This window comes from Coregonus lavaretus (genome assembly GCF_964263955.1).
Source record: "Coregonus lavaretus genome assembly, chromosome: 28".
Classification (NCBI taxonomy): Eukaryota; Metazoa; Chordata; class Actinopteri; order Salmoniformes; family Salmonidae; genus Coregonus; species Coregonus lavaretus.
This window is the reverse complement of record NC_140015.1, coordinates 12,537,768-12,558,007: the sequence shown is the minus strand read 5'-3', so window position 1 is coordinate 12,558,007 and position 20,240 is coordinate 12,537,768. Positions and strand designations below refer to the sequence as shown.

General features: G+C 44.4%; 3 protein-coding genes across 3 annotated transcripts in view; 1 reads left to right on the top strand and 2 right to left on the bottom strand.

The window, feature by feature from the left end:
• LOC311104443 (zinc finger protein 385C-like) overlaps positions 1-20,240 on the top strand; it is a gene marked incomplete at both ends in the record, with an annotated part of 664,983 nt that overhangs the window by 131,654 nt on the left and 513,089 nt on the right. The window lies entirely within an intron of this gene.
• LOC311104305 (ras-related protein Rab-5C-like) lies at positions 225-6,247 on the bottom strand. Its single transcript, XM_084146114.1, has 5 exons — positions 5,933-6,247; positions 4,334-4,485; positions 2,635-2,757; positions 2,318-2,411; positions 225-1,445 (listed from the first exon to the last, which is right to left on the bottom strand). The coding sequence occupies exons 1-5, from the start codon at positions 6,096-6,098 to the stop codon at positions 1,318-1,320; spliced, it is 663 nt and encodes a 220-aa protein (XP_084002240.1). The 5' UTR covers positions 6,099-6,247; the 3' UTR covers positions 225-1,317.
• LOC311103813 (uncharacterized protein) overlaps positions 6,215-20,240 on the bottom strand; it is a gene marked incomplete at its 5' end in the record, with an annotated part of 27,725 nt that continues 13,699 nt past the window's right edge. Inside the window, one exon of the mRNA XM_084145458.1 lies at positions 6,215-6,299. Coding sequence (XP_084001584.1) covers positions 6,259-6,299 — 41 coding nt within the window. The 3' untranslated portion in view covers positions 6,215-6,258. The remainder of the gene's footprint in view (positions 6,300-20,240) is intronic.

Here is a 20,240-nt window from a genome sequence, read left to right as displayed (position 1 = left end):
TGTTGTGCTAATCATTGATGTCATAACAGACGATCCCTCCCCGATATGAAAAAGTAAAAAAAGAACAGAGAAAAAGAAAAGCAAAAGAAACTGATAAAATCTGAAATCACAAGAGATGACAGAACCAGTGCACCCCATACCAGAGAATCTTCAGAAACAAAATAATTGTATACAAATAAAAAAGACATCTTTACATGACAAAAATAATTGAGGATGACAAAGTATCATGTTGAGATTGGGAAGGTATTGTATTGACAGTAACTACTGATTGGTTACATATTTGAAGAAAATAATTATACAAATAATAGCAACATGTTTTCAATACACAATTGTGATTTTGGTCAGGAAAACAAATCTTGCTTTGTGTTTTATTCCACTTCGTCATTGTATATGAATGATTCAGAGACATTATATTAATGCTAAAAATGACTTATTGGTGACAATGATGTTAATGCACTATGTATATGGTTGGATATCATAGATTAATGATTGGAAAACCTTAGGTGGTCTAGTCTTTGAAATCATACTGTTTAACTTGTGCCAAAAATAAGTGAAAGTAATAACAATAATAATAACAATGTAATAGTTCAGTTCATCTACACAACTGCTATATCTGGAAGGAAACAACTGTTCTCCTAACTCCTTATTTGGGGTTGAGGAGTTGAACACTCTCCCTTCTTTTGCCCAAGGGTGACGATCGGGAACAAGACAAAATTAAATCATGAGAATTGCTACATTCACCCACCACCAAACTAAACAGGGTTAGAACAGTGACAGAAGACATACGTTGAAATACTGTAGTATTATGGTAAAGAAATGACAAGAGAGAGGGAGAGACAGAAAGGAGAGGGCCAAAGAGCCTGTTCATTATTCCTCCCAGTTGCGTTTGATTTTTTCTTTTTCTTACAGAAATACAGTGAAACAAAGAAGAACAGTGCTCTGTTATGTGCGATTGGTAAGGATTGATATTTATTTCCTCCCTAAGTGGGGTTGTTGTTTTTTGCCTGGGTGTTGTCAGATGTCCATAGTTTCGTTGCAGATAATGGGGTTGTTATGTCCTCGGGTAAGTTAAAACAGTTGTAGGTCATCATGTTGGTCATAATTGTGTCATGTCTGTTGGTCGGATCATTGGAACCTTGGAGTTGTGTGTTGACAGTTGATTGGCCTGTGAGCTGGTTTGCTTATCAGTTGATCGGTGCAGTATTGGTGCATGGTGGTTGGTCAGACCGTCGGTTGGTTTGACCGTGGGATGTGTTTGTCAGCTGGTCTGGTCAGTTGGTTGATACTGCAGGTTGGTTGGTGTGTCGGTCCAGTTGGTTAGTTCCCACCTCCACAGCACTTGCTACCACCAGCCTGTGGGGCGGCTTCCTGCAGATCCACTCCTGCCCGGCCACTGGCCCGGCCACTGGCTCCACCTGCTGGCTCGTTCTTAGGAAGCTTCTTGGCTACAGGAGAAGGACAAAAATAAACAGTGAGTAGGAAGCCTTCATGGTTTCTACACATTTAATTTGTTCTGGGAAGAAATGTACACCGAGTATACAAAACATTATGAACACCTGCTCTTTCCATGACAGACTGACCAGGTGAAAGCTATGATCCCTTATTGATGTCAATTGTTAAATCCACTTCAAAATCAAGCGTAGATGAAGGAGAGGAGACATGTTAAAGACAGATGTTTAAGCCTCGAGACAGTTGAGACATGGATTGTGTATGTGTGACAAAGGAGATTATTGTGGACTACAGGAAAAAGAAGAGGACCGAGCACACCCCCATTCTCATCGACGGGGCTGTAGTGGAGCAAGTTGAAAGCTTTAAGTTCCTTGGTGTCCACATCACCAACAAACTAAGATGGTCCAAGCACACCAAGACAGTTGTGAAGAGGGCACGACAAAACCTATTCCCACTAAGGAGACTGAAAATATTTGGCATGGGTCCTCAGATACTCAAAAGACATTTCACTGTAAGGTCTACACCTGTTGTATTCGGCGCATGTGACAAATAACATTTGATTTGTGTATGTGCTGGGTTTGGATTGTGTATGTGCTGGGTTTTTCACGCTTAACAGGTTGCTGTGTATATCAAGAATGGTCCACCACCCAAAGATCATCGAGCCTACTTGACATAACTGTCGAAAGCATTGGAGTCAACATGGGCCAGCATCCCTATGGAACGCTTGACACCTTATAGAGTCAATGCCCCAAAGAATTTAGGCTGTTCCGAGGGCAAAAGCGGGGGTGCAACTCAATATTAGGAAGGTGTTCCTAATGTTTGATATACTCAGTGTATACATGCACACATAATAATGTGGTACACGTACCTATGGCCATAAAGATCTCATTGACGTTCATGGCCGTCTTGGCTGAAGTCTCCATGAAGAGCAAACTGTTGTCATCTGCGTACGCTTGTGCTTCCTACAAAAAAACAAAGGAAGGACAGAGATCTTTAGAGGTCTATCACAAACATATAGATACACTCAGTAATAACCCAAAGCTTTGAGAGTTTGTGAGCATTCATGAATATCAACAGAAATGATAAAAATGTCATTTGTAGACATTCTACTGTTTAAACAACCTTAACATGTTCCACTAATAGTCCAGTGGGAGCAGCATCTAACTGTTAGGAGTTCCTCAGTACCTGGAAGTCCACAGCTCTTTTGTTGGAAAGGTCAGCTTTGTTCCCTGCCAGTGCAATGACGATGTTGGGGCTGGCTTGTCGTTGGAGCTCCTTCACCCAGTTCTTTGCGCGTGTGAATGTATCCTGCACAGGAAAAAAACACTTGTGATTTGATGAAATACACTGCTCAAAAAAATAAAGGGAACACTAAAATAACACATCCTAGATCTGAATGAATGAAATAATCTTATTAAATACTTTTTTCTTTACATCGTTGAATGTGCTGACAACAAAATCACACAAAAATTATCAATGGAAATCAAATGTATCAGTCTGTGGTGCAACGTGGCGTTGGTGGATGGAGCGAGACATGATGTCCCAGATGTGCTCAGTTGGATTCAGGTCTGGGGAACGGGCGGGCCAGTCCATAGCATCAATGCCTTCCTCTTGCAGGAACTGCTGACACACTCCAGCCACATGAGGTCTATCATTGTCTTGCATTAGGAGGAACCCAGGGCCAACCGCACCAGCATATGGTCTCACAAGGGGTCTGAGGATCTCATCTCGGTACCTAATGGCAGTCAGGCTACCTCTGGCGAGCACATGGAGGGCTGTGCGGCCCCCCAAAGAAATGCCCCCCCACACCATGACTGACCCACCGCCAAACCGGTCATGCTGGAGGATGTTGCAGGCAGCAGAACGTTCTCCACGGCATCTCCAGACTCTGTCACGTCTGTCACATGTGCTCAGTGTGAACCTGCTTTCATCTGTGAAGAGCACAGGGCGCCAGTGGCGAATTTGCCAATCTTGGTGTTCTCTGGCAAATGCCAAACGTCCTGCACGGTGTTGGGCTGTAAGCACAACCCCCACCTGTGGATGCTGGGCCCTCATACCACCCTCATGGAGTCTGTTTCTGACCGTTTGAGCAGACACATGCACATTTGTGGCCTGCTGGAGGTCATTTTGCAGGGCTCTGGCAGTGCTCCTCCTGCTCCTCCTTGCACAAAGGCGGAGGTAGCGGTCCTGCTGCTGGGTTGTTGCCCTCCTACGGCCTCCTCCACGTCTCCTGATGTACTGGCCTGTCTCCTGGTAGCGCCTCCATGCTCTGGACACTACGCTGACAGACACAGCAAACCTTCTTGCCACAGCTCGCATTGATGTGCCATCCTGGATGAGCTGCACTACCTGAGCCACTTGTGTGGGTTGTAGACTCAGTCTCATGCTACCACTAGAGTGAAAGCACCGCCAGCATTCAAAAGTGACCAAAACATCAGCCGGGAAGCATAGGAACTGAGAAGTGGTCTGTGGTCACCACCTGCAGAACCACTCCTTTATTGGGGGTGTCTTGCTAATTGCCTATAATTTCCACCTGTTGTCTATTCCATTTGCACAACAGCATGTGAAATGTATTGTCAATCAGTGTTGCTTCCTAAGTGGACAGTTTGATTTCACAGAAGTGTGATTGACTTGGAGTTACATTGTGTTGTTTAAGTGTTCCCTTTATTTTTTTGAGCAGTGTACATGACAAAGATAGATTTCACAATGGATGTTTGTTTTTCACACAAGAGCTCTATTATATATATCTACAGAAGTGTCAGTTACGAGAGCAAAGGATACTTGTTGAGGGTTTGAATAATCATCAACCTCAGCTAAATATAGATGCAGAGTGCTGACAACACTCAGGGGCTAGTTCCACACGTGACCAGCAGCAGTCACTCACTGTGTTGGTGATGTCATAGACCACGATGGCAGCCTGCGCTCCTCTGTAGTACATAGGGGCCAGGCTGTGATACCGTTCCTGCCCTGCAGTGTCCCAGATCTCAAACTTAACTGTTGTGTCGTCCAAGCAGACAGTCTGTGTGAGGAAGGCAGCTGAAGAAATGAAGAGACATATCATAGACTTAGTTTCAGGCGCTATTTTTATTTTGAGGTCTGCTAATGCTCTACACATAGAAAAGAGGTGTACATTTTACTTCGCCTGTACATTTCCTCACAGTGGAGTAATGCTCAGTATCTGTACAGGACAGGTATTCTGTTTTCTTCCTTTGATAGTGTCATAGGGGTATAGTTGTCCCGATTTGTCATGGCTGAGTTAAACTAGCACAAGGCAAACATAACCCCAACAGCCAAGGCCATGAGACAGTTAAGAGGAAACATGATCAGTGGCTTAATGAGAACTTGTGAGGAGAATTGGGAGTCTTCCAACGTTAGAGAGAGGAGGAAGGGACAATTATTATGTAAGTAAACAAGATTGAGTCGCAGAGCACTAAGCACTGGGTAAAATGTTACTGCGAGAAAAGTAGTGAGAGTAAAATACACTAAACAAAAGTGAGTGATGGAAAGAGAGAACAAAACATGTGGCTGTCTATTGGCTAATACACGGAACATAAGGATTCTGCTTATTCAGCCCATTGTGTCACATGGCTGAGGGAAATGTGCAGCAGCGCTCATAGAGGAAGCCCGCTCCATAATAAAGCTTGGTGACCTTAGACCAGACAGCTGACGACAGGTTTTAAAAAAAGAAAAAAAATGCTGACTCGTCCTAAGGCTTTGGCTAGTGTAAGCACCGAGCATCCTGTCTCTCCAGCCTCACCCTCCTGTGGCTCATGCTGCATGATGTGACTCGGTGTAAAAACACTAGGTGAAGCTGAAAAGACATAGTTACTCATTACCCAACTTTTGCAGTGGAATTCTTTGAATGTTATAACAGAAACGTGAGCGCTCTTTGAGGACAGGTATCCATCTAGCCATCAAGTATTGGTTTCCAGATGCTATTAGAGAAGTTCCAGGACAAAATCCCATTGTTGACCGACTTCCTTCCTGTTTTAAAGAGTCCACAGAGAGAGACCCCCTTCTCTCTGCTCCACTCCGGCTAGCATTAAGTCAATACATACGTTATTAGACAGATGACAAGTACCTCTTTCTAGCACATATCTATTTTCTGTTTTCAGTTTGAACATTCTCTATAAGGCTTTCTGTGGCCAAGAGTCAGGACATCCCACTCCTTGTGGCATATTTAAAGTGTCAGTCTGAGAGGTTTGGCTGCTTATGCGAGAGTCAGGTGATCAGCTGCCAAGAAATAACTGGTTCTGCAGCTCAGGTCTGCTCCTGATCTGGCCTTGAACACAGCCCCAGTTAAGAAGGCATTGTAAATGGTCTTCCTTCAGTCTACTACACATTCACACTTCCATTCTATTTGATCTTTATAACATGATACTGACTCAACACAAGGACAGCAATAAATCAACACAAACACTAAGCATGACTAAGACACAGTCAGAAGAATAACAATCCCAATGCAAACAGCGTCCCTACTCACCTCCGATGGTGCTCTCCTGGTACTCGTGGAACTGGCCCTTGACGAAGCGCAGCACCAAGCTGGACTTGCCCACCGCTGACTCTCCCAGCAGCACCAGCTTGAACTGGCAGATCTTGTTGCTGGCCGCCGCGCCGTTGGTCCGTGCTGGTCCTCCTCGACCTGCCATGCTGCTGAGCAGAGAGCTTCACCAGTGTAAGAGGCTCTTGGTGGAGGATGAGGCTGCTCTAGGTGGGTGTGTCTGGGGCGGAGGACTGGGGCTCTGAAGCTGAGCAGGTGCTGGAGCTGAGACAGGCCAGGCGAGGGTGGGCTAAGCTGGGTCAGGAGAGTCAAGGCGGGCTGGAGGAAGAGGGGACTTCACCTGTGGGGGCTGGAAGAAAGAACAGACTGTGACTAATAACATCACAAGTTGGCGGCCAGTATGATACAGGAAAACTTTAGTAAACTAGAGTGCCTTCAGAAAGTATTCATAACCCTTGAATTATTCCACATTTTATTGTGTTACAGCCTGAATTCAAAATTGATTAAATCATTTTTTTTGTTCTCAACCACCTACACACACAATACCCCATAATGACAAAGTGAAAACATGTTTAGAAAATGTTACTCATTTATTGAAAATTAAATAAAGAAATATCTAATTTACATATGTATTTACAACCCTGAGTCAATACTTTGTAGAAGCACCTTTGGGAGTGATTACAACTGTGAGTTTTTCTAGGTAAGTCTCGAAGAGCTTTCCACACCTGGATTGTGCAACATTTGCCCATTATTCTTTTCAAAATTCTTCAAGCTCTGTCAAATTGGTTGTTGATCATTGCAAGACAGCCATTCAAGTCTTCCCATACATTTTCAAGTAGATTTAAGTCAAAACTAACTTGGCCACGCAGGAACATTCACTGTTTTCTTGGTAAGCAACTCCAGTGTAGATTTGGCCTTGTGTTTTAAGTTCTTGTCCTGCTGAAAGGTAAATTCATCTCCCAGTGTCTGGTGGAAAGCAGACAACCAGGTTTTCCTCTAGGATTTTGCCTGTGCTTAGCTCCATTTTGTTAATTTTTTTATCCTGAAAAACTCTCCAGTCCTTAACGATTACAAGCATACCCATAACATGATGTAGCTTAAAAATATGGAGAGTGGTACTCAGTAATGTCTTGTATTGGATTTGCCCCAGACATAACACTTTGTATTCAGGATAAAAAGTTAAATGCTTTGCCACATTTTTTGCAGTATTACTTTAGTGTCTTGTTGCAAACAGGATGCACATTTTGGAATATTTGTATTCTGTACAGGCTTCCTTCTATTCACTCTGTCAGTTACGTTAGTATTGTGGAGTAACTACAATGTTGTTGATCGATCCTCAGTTGTCTCCGCCATTAAACTCTGTTTTAAAGTCACCATTGGCCTCATGGTGAAATCCCTAAGCGGTATCCTTCCTCTCCGGCAACTGAGTTAGGAAGGTCGCCTGTATCTTTGTAGTGGCTGGGTGTATTGATACACCATCCAAAGTGTAATTAATAACTTCACCATGCTCAATGGGTTATTCAATGTCTACCAACAGGTTCCCTTCTGTGCGAGGCATTGGAAAGGGACCTTACAGATAATTGTATGTGTGGGGTTCAGAGATTAGGTAGTCATTCAAAAATCAGGTTAAACACTATTATTGCACACAGAGTGAGTCCATACAACTTATTATGTGACTTGTTAAACAAATGTTTAACAAGGGGGGGGGGGGGGGGGGAGTATTTGATCCCCTGCTGATTTTGTATGTTTGCCCACTGACAAAGACATGATCAGTCTATAATTTTAATGGTAGGTTTATTTGAACAGTGAGAGACAGAATAACAACGAAAAAAATCAAGAAAAACACATTTTAATGAGGGAAATAAGTATTTGACCCCCTCTCAATCAGAAAGATTTCTGGCTCCCAGGTGTCTTTTATACAGGTAACGAGCTGAGATAAGCGTGTGTATAAGCGCTATAACAAAAATGCAATGTACAGTAGTAGAAATATTAGAATGAGCTATGTGAATAATACAGTATATGAATACACAGTGTGAAAAACAGTATAAAAGAAACGGGAAGTGTCCAGTGTTTAATGTCTCTATGTACCTGGGGCAGCAGAGTTGGCTGCTTGTGTACAGTTGAAGTCGGAAGTTTATATACAGTGAGGGAAAAAAGTATTTGATCCCCTGCTGATTTTGTACGTTTGCCCACAGACAAAGAAATTATCAGTCTATAATTTTAATGGTAGGTTTATTTGAACAGTGAGAGACAGAACAACAACAAAAAAATCCAGAAAAACGCATGTCAAAAATGATACAAATTGATTTGCATTTTAATGAGGGAAATAAGTATTTGACCCCCTCTCAATCAGAAAGATTTCTGATTGAGAGGGGGTCCCTGACATCCTTGGAGAGCTCTTTGGTCTTGGCCATGGTGGAGAGTTTGGAATCTGATTGATTGATTGCTTCTGTGGACAGGTGTCTTTTATACAGGTAACGAGCTGAGATTAGGAGCACACTCTTAAAGGGAGTGCTCCTAATCTCAGTTTGTTACCTGTATAAAAGACACCTGTCCACAGAAGCAATCAATCAATCAGATTCCAAACTCTCCACCATGGCCAAGACCAAAGAGCTCTCCAAGGATGTCAGGGACAAGATTGTAGACCTACACAAGGCTGGAATGGGCTACAAGACCATCGCCAAGCAGCTTGGTGAGAAGGTGACAACAGCTGGTGCGATTATTCGTAAATGGAAGAAACACAAAATAACTGTCAATCTCCCTCGGCCTGGGGCTCCATGCAAGATCTCACCTCGTGGAGTTGCAATGATCATGAGAACGGTGAGTAATCAGCCCAGAACTACACGGGAGGATCTTGTCAATGATCTCAAGGCAGCTGGGACCATAGTCACCAAGAAAACAATTGGTAACACACTACGCTGTGAAGGACTGAAATCCTGCAGCGCCCGCAAGGTCCCCCTGCTCAAGAAAGCACATATACATGCCCGTCTGAAGTTTGCCAATGAACATCTGAATGATTCAGAGGAGAACTGGGTGAAAGTGTTGTGGTCAGATGAGACCAAAATGGAGCTTTTTGGTCTAAACTCCACTCGCCGTGTTTGGAGGAAGAAGAAGGATGAGTACAACCCCCAAGAACACCATCCCAACCGTGAAGCATGGAGGTGGAAACATCATTCTTTGGGGATGCTTTTCTGCAAAGGGGACAGGACGACTGCACCGTATTGAGGGGAGGATGGATGGGGCCATGTATCGCGAGATCTTGGCCAACAACCTCCTTCCCTCAGTAAGAGCATTGAAGATGGGTCGTGGCTGGGTCTTCCAGCATGACACCGACCCGAAACACACAGCCAGGGCAACTAAGGAGTGGCTCCGTAAGAAGCATCTCAAGGTCCTGGAGTGGCCTAGCCAGTATCCAGACCTGAACCCAACAGAAAATCTTTGGAGGGAGCTGAAAGTCTGTATTGCCAGCGACAGCCCCGAAACCTGAAGGATCTGGAGAAGGTCTGTATGGAGGAGTGGGCCAAAATCCCTGCTGCAGTGTGTGCAAACCTGGTCAAGACCTACAGAAAACGTATGATCTCTGTAATTGCAAACAAAGGTTTCTGTACCAAATATTAAGTTCTGATTTTCTGATGTATCAAATACTTATGTCATGCAATAAATAATTACTTAAAAATCATACAATGTGATTTTCTGGATTTTTGTTTTAGATTCCGTCTCTCACAGTTGAAGTGTACCTATGATAAAAATTACAGACCTCTACATGCTTTGTAAGTAGGAAAACCTGCAAAATCGGCAGTGTATCAAATACTTGTTCTCCCCACTGTATGTGTATCTTTGTGTAGGGGTGGCATGTGCCCTTTTTGATAAGAAGGGCACTTTTCCTCCCCTGCCTGACTTGTGTGGATCCCCATGAGCGAAAGAGAGAGAAAGAGAGAGAGGAAGAGAGAGAGCAAAGAAAAGTGAGAGATGGAGTGGGGAAAGAGGAGAGAGAAACATGAAGGATGGAGTGTGAGAGAAAATGGAGAGATGAAGAGAGGAAGAGGTTGAGGAAGAGCATGCGGTCTCGTGTCTGTTGGTCTGTATGATTCGCTGCGGTGGGTCAGAGGCTTTCACACGCCTTTATGAATGCTTATTGTGTGAGGACGATAGGGTGCGTGTGGTATGTGAATGTTGGTGTGTGAGTGTTTGTGTGTGTATGTGAATGTGTGTGTGTGTGTGTGTGTATATAACTTGTGTTTGCTGTTGTAGATACAGTGTTAAGATTTGCGTTGGGATTGTGTGTGTTTAAATTAAAATAGAACAGAATAGAATCCACTCTAAGCTTTAGTTACTGTACTAGAGGAAGGGGACAGCTTGTTACAGTAGGACTTATATCCTTGTCATTATATCTCTCTTCAATGTCCATAACGCCCCCTTTGTTTTCCACATCAGACTATTCTGTGGAGTATATGATGCAATTGTATAGGTTTGACAATATTAAATTCCCTAAAAAGTCCTATGGGACTGGTGTGTTTCTCTATCCTGACAGCCAGTACAGTGTGTGTGTGTGTGTGTGTTTGTGTGTGTGTGTGTGTGTGTGTGTCAGTCAGTAGGGGGTTTATATCTCATATAAATGCACTGGGGAGGTAGAGGAAGATGGAGGCAGGAAGTGGTGGCTGGTGTCACTTTGAATCGGAGGACGGGCTCATAATGACTAGTAATTAATGGAACAACATCAAAGAGAAGAGAAGAGAAGAGAAGAGAAGAGAAGAGAAGAGAAGAGAAGAGAAGAGAAGAGAAGAGAAGAGAAGAGAAGAGAAGAGAAGAGAAGAGAAGAGAAGAGAAGAGAAGAGAAGAGAAGAGAAGAGAAGAGAAGAGAAGAGAAGAGAAGAGAAGAGAAGAGAAGAGAAGAGAAGAGAAGAGAAGAGAAGAGAAGAGAAGAGAAGAGAAGAGAAGAGAAGAGAAGAGAAGAGAAGAGAAGAGAAGAGGAGAGGAGAGGAGAGGAGAGGAGAGGAGAGGAGAGGAGAGGAGAGGATAGAAGAGGTGAGGAGAGGAGAGGAGAAGAGAGGAGAGCTAGACTCCTAGTCTTTGTGACAAGGTCAAGGTCACCTCTGCCAGGACGATCGCACCTGGTCACTGTCTATCCGAGAGATGAGCTCTCTCTGTGTGTGTGCATACGTGTGGTGGTTCAGGAGGCATCCTGACAAGCATCCCCTCCCTCCCCCCTCCTTTTCTCTCCATCTTGCCTCACTTTATTATTAGTGGCAGCTACAGGGGCAGTGGAGCGGAAAATTCCCATCGAGAAACAAACCGGCATCTGCATATTACAGCCCTGTTTCACGTCTGCCATGAGCGAATAAATTAACACATGAATAACAATGAAAGTCACCGGCGAGTTGCCTCTAGCGCTCTAAGAGGCTGCGCCGTGTGCTAGTCTGGAGGAGAAGAAAGTTGTCTTTTAAGTGGAGGAACAGTGAAGCAAAGTGGTGGGAGGTTGAGCACTAGCATATTTGGCATATGACACAGAGTAGGCTACAAGGAGTGGAATGTTAGCTAAAAAGAATGGTACCCAGGCTAACCAGATCTGTCTGCCAATCAAAGATGACGAGCGTGACCATGTGATTCAATTAAAGAGAGTCACAAACAGAACTGTGTGTGTGTGTGTTTGTGTGTGTGTGTTCATTCACAGGGTCCACTGACAGAGAAACACTGTCATCTTGCCTAATTGCCAATGAGATGAGATATCTATTTCAGGGTTTGTTTTGTGCAATACATGGCAGTCCCTCTCTATGTCTGTCTGTGAGGCCTAGTCAAGGAAAGCGTTTACCACTGGAGTTTAGACGGTATCCTTCCTCCTTCCAGATCAGACGTGACGGATGGTAAGTGTGTGTGAACTTTGAGTTAGTACAAACTTCCAATGGCCATCTATCATGTGTCCATTACTGGGCAGCCCCGCTTCACTGGGTAAATGACAGTGTTTATCTGTGTCCCCCCTCCCTCCCTCCCTCCCTCCCTCCCTCCCTCCCTCCCTCCCTCCCTCCCCTTCATCCATTTGCCTCCCTGTCTTTCCTTTACTCAGTGCCCCCTTTATCAGCCTCTATCTCCCACCGCCCAGCACCTCTCTCCTCCACTATCCCTCTATCCCTCTATCAGAGGTACTAAGCCACTCTGGTGTAATCTGGGTCTTCTTAGGGGCCATGACACCCTCATATTTGACACATTCATCCCACCACACTCCTTCAAAAACATATTAACTGAGCTGCTGTCTGATCAATGTACCTGCTGATCATTAAGTCTGCTGTGTTGCCTTGGACTTTTCTGCTCGAACCCACTGTGAATTTCTTATTGTTGTATTTTTGATGAATTTGTACATTTCCTCTGTGTAGTGTGTATTTTTCTTTTTTTGTGGTATTGCGTGTTGTCCTGTTCACTGTTGCAATGTTATGACTATTGGCCAGGTCGTTATTGTAAATGAGAATTGGTTCTCAATTGACTTATCTGGTTAAATAAACGTGAGAAAATTTTTTATGGGGCCTGGAGGATGGATAATATGCTGCAGGAAGAGAGGGGGAAGTGAGGCCTTGTACTGCCCAGAAACACAGCCTTTCTTTGGGCTTTCTCACCAAGGGCCTGGGGTGGAGGGGGTGGAGTGGTGGACATCTCCAGTAGCGGGGGGCAACCAAACAGACAAGGCTGTTATGATGACTAGACATCCATTACAAACAGAGAATGGAACAGGATGTTGAACACAAACATATATAATTCTATGGTTGAACACTGCATGAGGTCGGTTTGATAAGAGAGAAAATGTGTTAAAAAGGGAACTGAGGAAAAGTACGGATTGATATTCTGTGACATTTAAGAAAGTGGCACACCGTTCTATTAATTTGACAGAGCGCTGTGTGACAACAAAAGCTTTGGATATGCTTTGGATATTTATACTAGATAATAACAGATAGTGAGTATGGCCTAGTCTCCACAGGACAGACCGACAGACAGACAGGCAAACAGTCAGACAAGACATACAGACAGGCAGACATGGGTAAACAGTAAAGACAGACAGACGTGTGGTGGTCTATTCCTTCTCCTCTCCGTACCATCTCCCTGCTCCAGACTTTTCCCGCTCCACTGGGCCCTGCGTGCCGATCCGAAACACAACCTTTTCCCAGAGTCTAAACCGGCGGGACACGAAGGACCAAACCCCAGGGCGAGGGGGGCAGAGACAGAGTACATGGCTACATAGCCAAACGTCATTTATGGAAATAGAAATGTTGGCATATGCTATGAGGAGACAGGGAAGGTTTCTGTATTAGAGATGATCGATTATATTAGAGATATTCTTTCACTGGAGTCTTCTATTGACGGCATAGGGATGTGTACTGTCTCCCGAGTGGCGTAGTGGTCTAAGGCACTGCATCGCAGTGCTAGCTGTGCCACTAGAGATCCTGGTTCGAATCCAGGCTCTGTCGTAGCCAGCCGCGACCGGGAGACCCATGGGGCGGCGCACAATTGGCCCAGCGTCGTCCAGGGTAGGGGAGGGAATGGCCGGCAGGGATGTAGCTCAGATGGTAGAGCATGGCGTTTGCAACGCCAGGGTTGTGGGTTCAATTCCCACGGGGAGCCAGTATGAAAAATAAAATAATGTATGCACTCACTAACTGTAAGTCGCTCTGGATAAGAGCGTCTGCTAAATGACAAAAATGTTTTTAAAAATGTATGTGGCTGACAGACACATCAGATGGACCGATCAGGGACTGACTAGCCACATGTGGTGATACGCAGGGCTTAAGGTGTGTCTCGACGCTGCTGCAAACAACATGACACATGCACAAAAGCACGTGCACACACGCATACGCACACTATGACACATATATGTCCAAAGGCACAGTGAGTGAGGAAAGTCATTTCACTCCACAGGGAATAAATAAAATGGGAAAATGGCGAGGCGGCACAAAAATAAAACGCAGATGCGCAAATGCATTCATGCAGAAAATCCCAGCCTTTAATCCAATCCCTCACGCTTTATTAAAACAGAGTGTGAGAGAGAGATAGAGACAGACAGGGACCATGAAGAGACACACACTGACTCACACATGCAGACACACACATCACAACAAGAAGCTTTATCATAGGCCGTGGAAAGATCAGAACCAAGAAAGAGGTAGAGTCAGAGTATCTCTCTCAGTCTCACATAAAAACATACAGAGACACACCCAAACACACACACACACACACACACAAACATAGAGACACCCACACCACAATAGCATGCTTTATCAATTCTCGAAGATATGAAAAGAGATGCCAAGCAGAAAATAAACAATAGTAACTCAGACACAGACACAGCCTTTACTGTGGTCTGAGCATCCACCCCCTCTAGTGACATCAGGTCAAATCAGACCAAGCCCCCCTCCCTCCCTCCCTCCCACTAAATTAAGAGGAGGAAGAGCTATCCCAACATGCATCTCATCCACATGTTAGTGGACCTGTCCCGCCCCGGCAGACTCTACGCCTCTTTTAATTGGCTCTCAAAATATTTTGGGAGGCGCTGGTGTGACAGGTTAAAGGACATATTCATAGCCTGTTATACACTAAAAAGTATTAGTAAGTTCATGGTATGTAAGGATCTTAAAATATCTAAGGTTAAAAAGATCATGCATTCAGTACTAGTTCATAGAGATTGATAAAATTCATAATTGTGTTAAAAGGTTAAAATCCGTCAAGTGTACAAAGGGTAAAAATTGTAAGAGGAATGTGTAAACGTTATATTGACTACTTTATTTTGTGGTGCCTAATTTAAGGGTAAAAGTGTTAATCTGTGATCTACTAAATGCTCTTAATCTATGAGCCTGAGATCGATTGCTCTGGTCTCCACCCAACTTCCCAGGGAAATCGCGGTCTTTTTCAGTGAGGAAACATAACTGTATCACTCTCGTGATTATTTCTCCCCTTTTTCAGGTACGTTATTGATATAAAATGAGTTAATTTGAATGTAATAACTTGCTAACATGTCAAGAGAGTTTAAGGTATGTTTTAGTAACATCTTGAGTAAGTTGGAGTTAAGTTGAAGAGAGTAATAGGTGCGTGTGTGAGTGAAACCTGCTCGGTTGCAGCGAAGAATAGCTTCGTACTGAGAGTAGCTGCCATTTTATGTTAATTGTGAATGAACATGTGCGCTGTTAATAATATATTTTGGGGTTATTTGTATAATGTGTTTAGAATACTTTGTTGACATGGTTGATAAATGTAGTTATGGGTTACTGAGCTAAAGCTACTTTGTGTTTGACAGTTATATTGAAACATTTGTATATGTTTTAGTGAATTACAGTTTATGCTGTTGTGACTTGAATAAGCTTTGTACCCTACAAAACTATCTAGTTCCTGTAGATCTGTTGTTCTGTAAAATGTGATATTTTTGTAAAAGGATTATACTAAAGTTTTCATTGAGGAAACATAACTGCATCACTCTCGTGATTATTTCTCCCCTTTTTCAGGGGCGTAACACTGGCTGGCTGGTGCTGCCGTCCTAGAGTGGGGCGATGGCCAAGCTGATCCTAATTAGGGGGGATTATGGTCTGGCTCCCTCAATAGAAGGATAGAGACAATGGTGGCTGGTAGTTTATGGGGCAGTGGTGAACAGTAGGGCTGGGAATTGCCAAGGACCTCACGATACAATATTAACATGATACTTAGGTGCTGATACGATATGTATTGCGATTCTATATGTATTGCAATTTGATACTGTGATTTTATTGCAATTTGATGTTCCAAACATATTGCTCACTATATATCTGCTGCAAAGGGACAAGAGAGAGCCACTAAAAATCTAGTTTTGAAGATAAAAGTGCTCAAAACATGTTGGCACATCATTTAAAACATTGAAAAATAATATGGAGAACAAGCTTTAGGATGAGAAATACCAGAGTTTTCAACATAGAGATCCTATTAAATAACATTTTAAATTAGAGTATTCAAATTCCTAATTCTATGGTTTTCACTTGACCATAGATGCAGTAAAGGAGTCAATGGAATGCAGACGTTGCATTGACCACATTCAACAAATCTGATCCAACAAAGTGGATATTCATCAAATCCGTCATGATTTATGAAGTGTAACAGGCCCACAATGTGCTTACTTAAGTCCGATTTGGATAAATGTGTCTGTTATCACTGCATACCATGTAGAAGTTGTCCCTTTTCAGGTTTAGAAGAAGTGACTGCTAAATGCTAACTCCCGTTCGTGTAAGCTTGTTAGCATACCTAGCATACAGAAATCGTTGATGGTAGTCAAAGTCGTTTCTAACTGTAATGCATTTGATTGGTAACGATGACATTAATATGTATTGGGGTTGACATCCATACAAACATTATACTCCAATTTCTACCTCAACATAGTGTGAAATACACATATAAACAATAGGCTAAATCATCCAGAGCGACTTGTAAGCGCATACACTTTTCTTTCTGGTCCCCCATGGGAATCGAATCCACAATCCTGGCGTTGCAAGCGCCACACTCTACCAACTAAGCCACATGGGATCAATGAGGAGGGCAATGAGGAGACTCAGGATCTTCCCCCACAGCCCTTTCCCACACAGCCCTTTCCCTCACAGCCCTTTCCCTCACAGCCATGGCAATTCCTTTGTTTTGGTTGAGTTCGATTAACCTCTTTACCGCATCTATATCGCAATGATGTCATAAAGGAGGGTGGGGTGACATGCTAGTTCTCTTCACCTAGGTGACATGTTGGATGCCCTCTATGACATCATAGACCACTGTATGGCACAACATTCCTATCAAACATTCTTAACACCACAACTCACCTATCTCTGTACAGAGTAGTTGCTTTTTTAATTTTACTGATTGAGAGATGGCTTTGTACTCTTCCAGTATTAAATTGTTGGTATATGTAATCTTGGCATTACACATTCTGGACGGCAAGGATTTTCGGGATAACCTGATGCCCCCCATGGGCATTTGGCAGTGGGCCAGCATGCCTCACATTGAACTGAACACCAACACCATCAACTTCCATCAACGACCCTGGACCACACAGAACACCAACGAGACATTATGGAGATGGATTGGGGGTAAGGCCCTGCGACAGACTTGTGTCCTATCCAGGGGGTGTACATCAAGCTGCCTCATGCTACAAAAACAGGAGATAGGCTCCTGCCCTATGGGCCATTGTGGCTTCGACAAGCCCACCACCACCCAGACCAGAAACAGTATTGACCAGAAATACAGAGATGTTAGTGCTTTGCACCAGACAACCAGTGATTCTACGGCCAGCCGCAGAACGCGTCGCCCCCGAGTAGCTGAGCTCAGGAGTAGGGAGAGAGCGGGAGCAAGTGAGCTTGTGTGGAAGAAGACCAACACCATCAACTTCCATCAACGACCCTGGACCACACAGAACACCAACGAGACCACTGGACACAGTTTGCACAAGTGCACCGGAGAGGCTTGTGTTATGGTCAGCTTGGAACCCACTGCTACCCGGGTAGCTACAAACAACACTAACCAACTCAGTGGCCTTGTCGTTAGCGTGTCCGCCCTGAGATTGGAAGGTCGGGTGGTTTATCCGCGGTCCAATCATACCAAAGACTCTAAAAACGGGACCTGGTGCCTCTCAGCTTGGCACACATTATGGAGATGGATTGGGGGTAAGGCCCTGCGACAGACTTGTGTCCTATCCAGGGGGTGTACATCAAGCTGCCTCATGCTACAAAAACAGGAGATAGGCTCCTGCCCTATGGGCCATTGTGGCTTCGACAAGCCCACCACCACCCAGACCAGAGACAGTATTGACCAGAAATACAGAGATGTTAGTGCTTTGCACCAGACAACCAGTGATTCTACGGCCAGCCGCAGAACGCGTCGCCCCCGAGTAGCTGAGCTCAGGAGTAGGGAGAGAGCGGGAGCAAGTGAGCTTGTGTGGAAGAAGACCAACACCATCAACTTCCATCAACGACCCTGGACCACACAGAACACCAACGAGACCACTGGACACAGTTTGCACAAGTGCACCGGAGAGGCTTGTGTTCTGGTCAGCTTGGAACCCAATGCTACCCGGGTATCTACAAACAACACTAACCAACTCAGTGGCCTTGTCGTTAGCGTGTCCGCCCTGAGATTGGAAGGTCGGGTGGTTTATCCGCGGTCCAATCATACCAAAGACTCTAAAAACGGGACCTGGTGCCTCTCAGCTTGGGAAACATTATGGAGATGGATTGGGGGTAAGGCCCTGCGACAGACTTGTGTCCTATCCAGGGGGTGTACATCAAGCTGCCTCATGCTACAAAAACAGGAGATAGGCTCCTGCCCTATGGGCCATTGTGGCTTCGACAAGCCCACCACCACCCAGACCAGAGACAGTATTGACCAGAAATACAGAGATGTTAGTGCTTTGCACCAGACAACCAGTGATTCTACGGCCAGCCGCAGAACGCGTCGCCCCCGAGTAGCTGAGCTCAGGAGTAGGGAGAGAGCGGGAGCAAGTGAGCTTGTGTGGAAGAAGACCAACACCATCAACTTCCATCAACGACCCTGGACCACACAGAACACCAACGAGACCACTGGACACAGTTTGCACAAGTGCACCGGAGAGGCTTGTGTTATGGTCAGCTTGGAACCCACTGCTACCCGGGTAGCTACAAACAACACTAACCAACTCAGTGGCCTTGTCGTTAGCGTGTCCGCCCTGAGATTGGAAGGTCGGGTGGTTTATCCGCGGTCCAATCATACCAAAGACTCTAAAAACGGGACCCGGTGTCTCTCAGCTTGGCACACATTTAGGAGATGGATTGGGGGTAAGGCCCTGCGACAGACTTGTGTCCTATCCAGGGGGTGTACATCAAGCTGCCTCTTGCTACAAAAACAGGAGATAGGCTCCTGCCCTATGGGCCATTGTGGCTTGGACAAGCCCACCACCACCCAGACCAGAAACAGTATTGACCAGAAATACAGAGATGTTAGTGCTTTGCACCAGACAACAAGTGATTCTACGGCCAGCCGCAGAACGCGTCGCCCCCGAGTAGCTGAGCTCAGGAGTAGGGAGAGAGCGGGAGCAAGTGAGCTTGTGTGGAAGAAGATGGTGGAAGTGATTAATGGGGCAGAAGAGAGGAGGATAGAGGCTGCATGCTGCATGTTTCTGGCTCTCTGCTGCTGGTTGTACGGAATGGGCCTGCTGCTCACCATCAGTGTGAGAGGACTACTGCAGGTAATGTGATGTGAAAGAGAGATTAGGGGTATGAGGGGGTCTGAGAAAGGCTTTAAGAACAACAATAGAATAGGTCCAAATAGTGACATTTACCCTTTGTAGTTATATATATATTGCCTAAGCTGACATACAGTATTACTTACATGTCACTGTAAAGACTTAAGAAATCACCACATTGTTATCAATTCATTTGACCTTGGAACATGAATTAAAATATGGTTTTGTTTTCCTAATAAGACTAAGTTTATTTTCTTTCCATAGATAATGGTCGCATTAGAGCTCCATGGAGATGAGCAAAAGGAGAGAGGAGCTGAGAGGGAGACAGACAGCTGTAAAGATGCTCAAACCGCTCCAGTGTTGGTGACCACCCGTGGTTCAACTAAGAAGAGAGCCCGCCGCCTCCGCCGTCAGTCCAACAAGGGGAAACACTGAATAACGTGCCCATACAGGACATTGTTCATTTGCATTCCAAATAATACAATATCATATTTTCTAATAAATGATACTTGTTTTAGCATCATCTGTTTCTCAGTTCTTATTTTGTTATAGGAGTAGTTTGAAGAGGTTTGAAAATAATCACAAAATGACCACAAAATGACCACAAAATGTAAAAAGTACAGTAGCCATTTAGAATATGTAAAACAAAATACCACAGAAAGAAATAACATATTTCAGTTGATTTATAAAACACAACAGGGGCTTATACATGCTTATAACAACTACCAATGCATTATACCTGAATGCTTTAAGTAAAGTTTTACCGTCATATACAGCTGAAGCTGAAATGAAAGCCTTTTTAGATTCACTGTTGTTGCCCATCACCCTGTGCTGGGGTTTTGAGAGAGAGAGAGAGAGAGAGAGAGAGAGAGAGAGAGAGAGAGAAAGAGAACAGTCTGCAGCACCCGGCCTCACCCTACTAGAATCTGAAGTCAAATGTCTTTATGTTTGCTGATGATCTGGTGCTTCTGTCACCAACCAAGGAGGGCCTACAGCAGCACCTATATCTTCTGCACAGATTCTGTCAGACCTCGGCCCTGACAGTTGCCAGGACCACAAATACAAATTCCATCTAGACACCGTTGCCCTAGA